The sequence below is a fragment of the Anthonomus grandis genome, chromosome 10, assembly GCF_022605725.1.
Source record: "Anthonomus grandis grandis chromosome 10, icAntGran1.3, whole genome shotgun sequence".
Lineage (NCBI taxonomy): Eukaryota > Metazoa > Arthropoda > Insecta > Coleoptera > Curculionidae > Anthonomus > Anthonomus grandis.
Genome location: NC_065555.1, coordinates 6,321,700 through 6,330,243, shown reverse-complemented (window position 1 = coordinate 6,330,243; position 8,544 = coordinate 6,321,700). Strand labels below are relative to the sequence as shown.

Sequence of the window (8,544 nt, the reverse complement as noted above, 5' to 3'; positions counted from 1 at the left end):
CACATCTCGTGAGAGTTTCTATAACTGGAAAACTCTTCTTTACAGAATTTTTTGTGCTAAATAAAATTTGTAGCTGAATATTTTCCTAATCACCTACAGTTTGTTTCATTCATCTACGTTTATTAGTTTTCAAGAAAATGAATTTTTTAGGACCAAGAGCTTCTCTAGGAACTCCTACATATTTTATTTAATTTTTCAACTGAACAACGCTGTAGAAAAATTTCTATAACTGAAAAACTCTTCTTGGCAGAAATTTTTGTTCTGAATATAATTTGTAGCAGGACATTTTCCTAACCATCTACAGTTTGTTTCATTCATCTACGTTTATTGGATTTCGAGAAAATGAGTTGTTTAAGACAAGAACTTTTAAACTAGATACCGTAGTGGAAGAACCTCCATACCTAAAAAAAATCTTTGTGGTAGAAATTTTTATGCTGCATAAAATTTGTAGCTGGATATTTTCTTAACCATCTACAGTTTGTTTTATTCATCTATGTTTATTAGTTGTCACGAAAATGCTTTTTTAGGATCAAGAGCTTTTCTAGGTACCCCTACATATTTTATTTAAATTTTCAACTAAACAAGGCTGTAGAAAAACTTCTATAACTGGAAAACTCTTCTTGGCAGAAATTTTATGCTAAATAAAATTTGTAGCTGGATATTTTCCTAATCATCTACAGTTTGTTTCATTTGTTTATGTTTATTAGTTATCGATAAAATAATTTTTTTAGGACCAATAGCTTCTCTAGAAACCCCTACATATTTTATTAAATTTTTCAATTAGGCAAGGCTGTAGAAAAACTCCTATAATTGGAAAATTTTTTTTAGTAGAAATTTTTGTTCTAAACATTAATTTGTAGCTGGACATTTTTTTAACCACTTACAGCTTGTTTTATTCATCTACGTTTGTTGAATTTCGAGAAAATGAATTTTTAAGACCAATAGCTTGTGTAGGTACCCCTACATATTTTATTTAATTTTTTAACTAGGCAAGACTGTAAAAACTCCTATAACAAGAAAACTGTTCTTGGCAGAAAATTTTTGCCTTGAATAAAATTTGTAACTGAATATTTACCTAATCGTCTATAATTTGTTTCACTCATCTATGAGTACTAGTTTTCGAGAAAATTAATTTTATTTAGGACTAAGTTCTATTCTAGGAACCCCTATATATTTTATTTAATTGTTTAAATAGACAGACACAAGGAAAACTCCTCTAGATGGAAAACTATCTTTGAAACATTGTCTACAGTTTGTTTCATTTATCTACATTAATTAGTTTTTAATAATGCATGCAATATTATTTTAAATATGTCTGAAGTAATACAAAACCACTTCAAATGCCTGGAATAAGCTAGGACATTACTCCAAGTGACTCTAAAAACTCGAAAGAAATGAGAAATTAGTGTCAATGCCAGGAAGTCATAAAAATTTAGCAACCAGATTAACTCCTATAACTGAAAAATTCTAATAAGAAAACGGTTGTATCTTGAATAATATTTGTAGTTGAATATTTTCTTAATCATCTACAGTTTGTTTTACTTATCTAAATATATTGATTTTTGAGAAAATGATTTTTTTAGCACCAACAGCTTCTCTAGGGACTCCTACATTTTTTTTTTTAATTTTTCAACTAGACGAGGCTGTTAAAACACTCCTATAACTGGAACATTTTTATCCTTAACGAAATTTGTAGCAGGATATTTTCTTAACCATCTACAGCTAGTTTTACTCATCTACGTGCATTGGTTTTCAAGAAAATGACACTTTTAGGATCGGGAGCCTGTCTATAAACCCCTAGATATTTTACCAAAAAATGTAATTCTTCGCTTCTACCTAAGGACATTATTTTTATTATTCAAAAACAAGATACGGGGAACCTAGACGCTTCTTCTAGGTAGATTCTGGAGGTCCTAAAACACAAAAATCACCCACTTAGAAACACGATATCCTGAATGCAAAAACTCTCAATTTTTTTTTATCTCGTCCTTCAAATCACCGCTATAAATCGGCGGCAGGCATTTTTAGCGATGACCTACCGCAATCGGTGTTAGCAAATTGATGATTTTTCTCCGCTATGAGGAAGAATCATTTTTTTTTTAATATAGCACCAAATATTGGCCTTAATAACCGTCTAGGGGTCAAATCTATTTTCGGGCATATTTTATTGATTTATTTAATAAATGAACGCTTATTCCTCGACCACTGTTATCTGACTTATACACAAGCCAGAAACCTTGAATGTGTTTATAAGGTTATTAATATTAATCTTGTTAGGTTAGGTTAGGTTAGGTTAAGTTAAGATTTTTTTTTTGGAAATTATTTTTTTTAACAAGTAAACAGGAAAAACATGCCTATTAAGTAATAAAATACTAAAAAACAAATTGAGGCCTTATTATTCTGAAAAAATTGTTCAGTGTAGTTCCAGGTGCAAATCGACATTTTTTGCAATTTTTTTTTAATTTTTGAAAAAGTGCCAAATTCACGTATGTTTAAAATTAGCAAAAAAAAACAACGTTTGAGGAAATCGGATTTATTTTCACTTTTTCTCTGGCTAGACGCACGCCGAACTTTGTTAACCTACCACGGATCTCTGTATATTTAAGGTAACGTGCTATAAATTCGATTTAATGTTGTTTTGATAACGGATACCTCGTATTTTTTTCGATATTCCGGCTCGTAGGACCAATTGTATAACATAATAATAAACTAAATAATTCTATCTGAAATGTGCAAGGTTAGTTATGTTTTTTTTTGTGTTACCAAGAGCCAATTGAAGCCAGATAAAACCGCTATAAGATAAAAAACTTGTTAATTAAAGGATTTATCATATTAAAAAAATATATATTAATTCAACTATAGTACTCGTAAAACGCTGTCTAATCTCGCGCCGATAAAGTGGAATCTTGACCTTTTTTTTATAATTTTTTTTTTCACGAAACAGGATGTACTTTGGTTCAGATTACGTGTTTGTAAAGAAAAAGTGCAAGTTCGGTGCTTAATTAATCTCTTATCTTAGAAACGACTTAAATAATATTTAATATTATTTAATTAGTTGATTTTATTAACATAGTGTCATGACTATTAAAAATAATAAATTTAAATGACTTAGCTTTTTTCTAATAATTATAAAAAGTGGTGTCACTAAAATAGCCCTAATTACCGAAATTTTTAATTCTAAATCACCTGTTTGCCTTCAAATTAATCCTCAGGAATTAGACTATTTTGTGATGAAAAAATTATGAAAATGTTTCTAGTGGTTCCTAAGTTATGGCCAAAAATGTCCGTAAAAAAATGAAAATCATAAAATTACAATTTGGTTTTAGAATCTTCAAATTTGGTGGTTCTTGAACCTTGGATGACTCAATCGCCTTTAACTCAAAAAGTTTCTGAGGTACAAAAAATATTCATATATGAAATTATTTGAAAATAAACGCCTTTTTTTGTAGTGTAACCTTTTTTAAAATATTATGATTATTTTATATAAAATTTGCGATAAAAGTGAACATTTTGTAGAAAAATTAGCAAAAAAAGTAGCCTAACCAAAAATACCCTTACTTTTCAAATTTTTATTATAAAATTACGTTTTTACCTCCAAATTAATCCTCAGGAATCCGAGTATTTTGTGGTGAAAAAATAATGCAAATATTTTCAGTGGTTCTCAAGTTATGACCAAAAATGTTCGTTAAAATATAAAAACATAAAACAACAATTTGATTTCGAAATATTGTGCCACTGACTTTATTAAAAAAGAAGAAATTCTTGACGTCAACTACCTGGACAAAACTATTGATTTTTTTTTAAATAATGAAATCAATATTTTTTTCCAGGCAGTTGACGTTATTCAAGAAGAGTTATATGAAGTCAACTGCATGTACGAAATTATTGATTTTTTAAAGAATGAAATCAATATTTTTTTCCTGGCAGTTGACGTTATTCAAGAAGAAGAAATTTATGACGTCAACTGCCTGGACGACATTATTGATTTTATTTAAGACTGAAATGAATACTTTTTTCCAGATAGTTGACTTTATTCAAGAAGAATAATTTTATGACTTCAACTGCATGTACGAAATTATTGATTTTTTTTAAAGAATGAAATCAATAATTTTTTCCAGGCAGTTGACGTTACTCACGAAAAAGAAATTTATGACGTCAACTGCATGGACGAAATTATTGATTTTTTTTAAAGAATGAAATCAATAATTTTTTCCAGGCAATTGAGTTTATTCAAGAAGAAGAAATTTATGACGTCAACTGCCTGGACGAAATTATTGATTTTTTTTTTTAAAGAATGAAATCAATAATTTTTTCCAGGCAATTGACGTTACTCACGAAAAAGAAATTTATGACGTCAACTGCATGTACGAAATTATTGATTTTTTTTAAAGAATGAAATCAATAATTTTTTCCAGGCAATTGAGTTTATTCAAGAAGAAGAAATTTATGACGTCAACTGCCTGGACGAAATTATTGATTTTTTTTTAAAGAATGAAATCAATAATTTTTTCGAGACAGTTGACGTTACCCACGAAAAAGAAATTTATGACGTCAACTGCATGTACGAAATTATTGATTTTTTTTAAAGAATGAAATCAATATTTTTTTCCAGGCAATTGAGTTTATTCAAGAAGAAGAATTTTATGACGTCAACTGCCTGTATGACATTATTGATTTTATTTAAGACTGAAATCAATAATTTTTTCCAGGCAGTTGACGTTACTCACGAAAAAGAAATTTATGACGTCAACTGCATGTACGAAATTATTGATTTTTTTTAAAGAATGAAATCAATAATTTTTTCCAATCAATTGAGTTTAATCCAGAAGAAGAAATTTATGACGTCAGCTGCCTGGATGACATTATTGATTTTTTTTTAAAATAATGAAATTAATAATTTTTTCCAGGCAGTTGACGTTACCCACGAAAAAGAAATTTATGACGTCAACTGCCTGGACGACATTATTGATTTTATTTAAGACTGAAATCAATAATTTTTTCCAGATACTTGACTTTATTCAAGATGAATAATTTTATGACTTCAACTGCATGTACGAAAATATTGATTTTTTTAAAGAATGAAATCAATAATTTTTTCCAGGCAATTGAGTTTATTCAAGAAGAAGAAATTTATGACGTCAACTGCCTGGATGACATTATTGACTTTATTTAAGACTAAAATCAATAAGTTTTCCAGATAGTTGACTTTATTCAAGAAGAAGAAATTTATGACGTAAACTGCCTGGACGACATTATTGATTTTTTTTAAGGCTGAAATCAATCATTTTTTCCAGGTAGTTGACTTTATTCAAGAAGAATAATTTTATGACTTCAACTGCATGTACGAAATTATTGATTTTTTTTAAAGAATGAAATAAATAATTTTTTCTAGGCAATTGAGTTTATTCGAGAAGAAAAAATTTATGACGTCAACTGCCTGGACGACATTATTGATTTTTTTTAAAGAATGAAATCAATAATTTTTTCCAGGCAGTTGACGTTATTCAAGAAGAGTTATATGACGTCAACTGCATACGTACGAAATTATTGATTTTTTTAAAAGAATGAAATCAATAATTTTTTCCAGGCAGTTGACTTTATTTAAGAAGAGTTATATGACGTCAACTGCCTGGACGAAATTATTGATTTTTTTTTAATGAATGAAATCAATAATTTATTGCAGGCAATTGAGTTTATTCAAGAAGAAGAACTTTATGACGTCAAATGCCTGGACGAAATTATTGATTTTTTTTTAAAAGAATGAAATCAACAATTTTTTCCAGGCAATTGAGTTTATTCAAGAAAAAGAAATTTATGACGTCAACCGCCTGGACGAAATTACTGATTTTTTTTAAAGAATGAAATCAATAATTTTTTCCAGGCAATTGAGTTTATTCAAGAACAAGAAATTTATGACGTCAACTGCATGTACGAAATTACTGATTTTTTTTAAAGAATTAAATCAATAATTTTTTCCATGCAATTGAGTTTATTAGAGAAGAAGAAATTTATGACGTCAACTGCCTGGACGACATTATTGATTTTATATAAGACTGAAATCAATAATTTTTTTCAGATAGTTAACTTTATTCAAGATGAATAATTTTATGACTTCAACTGCATGTACGAAATTATTGATTTTTTTTAAAGAATGAAATCAATAATTTTTTCTAGGCAATTGAGTTAATTCAAGAAGAAGAAATTTATGACAACAACTGCCTGGACGAAATTACTGATTTTTTTAAGACTAAAATCAATAATTTTTTCCAGGCAGTTGACTTTATTCAAGAAGAGTTAGATGACGTCAACTGCCTGGACGAAATTATTTATTTTTTTCAAAAGAATGAAATCAATAATTTTTTCAGGCAATTGAGTTTATTCAAGAAGAAGAAATTTATGACGTTAACTACGTGAAGAAGAAAAAAATTATTGATTTTTTTAAAAATAATGAAATCAATATTTTTTCCAGGCATTTGACTTAATTCAAGAAGAAGAAATTTATGACGTCAACTACCTGGACGAAATTATTGATTTTTTTTTGTAAGAATAAAATCAATAATTTTTTCCAGTTATATATGTTGATATAAAGTCAATGTCTGAAAAAAATGATTGATTTTATTCTTTAAAAAAAATCAAAATTTCATTCTTCTTCAGCTAGTTGACGTCATACATGTCTTCTTCTTGAATAAGGTCAACTGCCTGGAATAAACTATTGATTTCATTCTTTAAAAAAAAATTAATAATTTCATCCAGGCAGTTGACATTATACAAGAATAATAAATTAATGACATTAACTACTTGGACAAAACTATTGATTTTTTTAAAATAAAATCACTAATTTCGTCCAGGCAGTTGAAGTTACTCAAGAAAAAAAAACTAATGACTTCAACTGCCTGAACAAAATTATTGATTCTTTTCTTTTACATCCAGTTGAATTGCCCTAACCAAAAATGCTATTTCTGGCCAATTATTTAATTCACAGCGACGTTTTTACCTTTAAATGAATCCTCAGGAGTCCGACTATTTTGTTGTAAAAAAATTATAAACCTATTTCAAGTAGTTCCCAAGTTATGACCAAAAATGTCCGGTAAAAAATAAAAATCATAAAATTAGAATTTGGTTTTAAAATCTTCAAATTTGGTGGCTTTTGGACCTTGGATGACAAAATTGCCTCTAACTCATAAAGTTTTTGAGGCACAAAAATGTTCGTATATAAAATTATTCGAAAATAGATGCTCTTTTTTAAAATGTATTTTTTTTTTAATATTTCAATTATTTCATATAAATATTTGCAATAAAAATGATAATTTGTAAAAAAATTAAGCAAAAAAGTGCCTCAACCAAAAATGCTCTAAATATCAAAATTTTTAATTTAAAGTGAAGTTTCTATCATAGAAATAATCCTCACGAATTCGAGTATTTTGTCGTGACAAAATCATGAAAATATTTCCAGTGGTTGAAAAGTTATGACCAAAAATTCCTGGTAAAAACTAAAAATCATAAAATGCCAATTTGGCTTTTGGACTTGACTGACCCAATCTCCTAGAACTGTAAAAGCTTTTAAGATACAAAAAACGCTCATTTATATAATTAGTCAGAAATAAATGCCCTTTCATTGCATCAAACTCCTTTAAAAATACTTCAATTATTTCAAAGGAATATATATATATTTATATATATCTCCAAATATTTGCAATGAAACTGGGAATTTGGTAAAAAAAATTTGTTAAAAAAAGTGCATTAACCAAAAATGCCCTAACTATCCGAATTTTTAATTGGGAGTGACATTTCTGCCCTCAAGGCCTCTTCAGGAACCTCTCTCTATACCTTTTTTTCATTACCTCAGTTTTTGGATTATAACCCAATATGTGTTTACTGTGCGCTATTATTTACCGCATTTAGATTCGATTTTCTCAAAAACTGTCAAAATTTTGAAAATTTCTCAAAAGACATTTTTTATAAGAAAATTTCCAAACTACAATTTTGATAATTACACTTTTTTTTTAAAATCCGTTCGTTTTTGAGTTATAACCCGATAAGTGGTTATTGTGCGCAAAATTCATTTCTTTCTGTCATCCCGAGCTTCACACTCGATTATCTCAGAAACTATTAAAATTTTGAAAAATTGTCAAGAAATACTTTTAATAGGAAAACTTCTAATCCGCAATTTTGATTACTACACTTTTTTTCATCAGTTTGGTCGTTTTCGGGTTATGACTACATACATATTTCAAATAACTTACTCGTGGAAAACGGTTGGTAAAACTGTTGACCCATCTGCCTCTGGCCATGCTGGTGTAACGGTGTGTTCCACGTTAAAGCGGGATGCCTGGGAAACAGTCCGCCTACAGGCGAATGAATCGACGGCTGCAGTCTCGCCTTCAATTCATCGGTAGACGTGTGCCCTGAAGATGAACTGTCCACGTCCGAAACGCCCGAGTCCGCCGGGCTGGGCGGTAACGATCCTGCAAAATGTCACAAAAAAAACATATAAAACAGAGAGAGTGTTTCCTCTATAACGGTCAGTTTGGTATCGATATCCTA

General features: G+C 28.8%; 1 protein-coding gene across 6 annotated transcripts in view; it reads right to left on the bottom strand.

Annotated features, from left to right (window-relative positions):
* LOC126741717 (ecdysone-induced protein 74EF) overlaps nucleotides 1–8,544 on the bottom strand; it is a 224,318-nt gene that overhangs the window by 25,694 nt on the left and 190,080 nt on the right. For all 6 annotated transcript variants that reach the window (XR_007662297.1, XR_007662298.1, XM_050448260.1 and 3 more), the window contains one exon: nucleotides 8,244–8,465. Coding sequence is in view for 4 of the 6 variants with exons in the window: in XM_050448260.1 (XP_050304217.1) it covers nucleotides 8,244–8,465 (222 nt within the window). In the remaining 2 variants the exon portion in view is untranslated. The remainder of the gene's footprint in view (nucleotides 1–8,243; nucleotides 8,466–8,544) is intronic.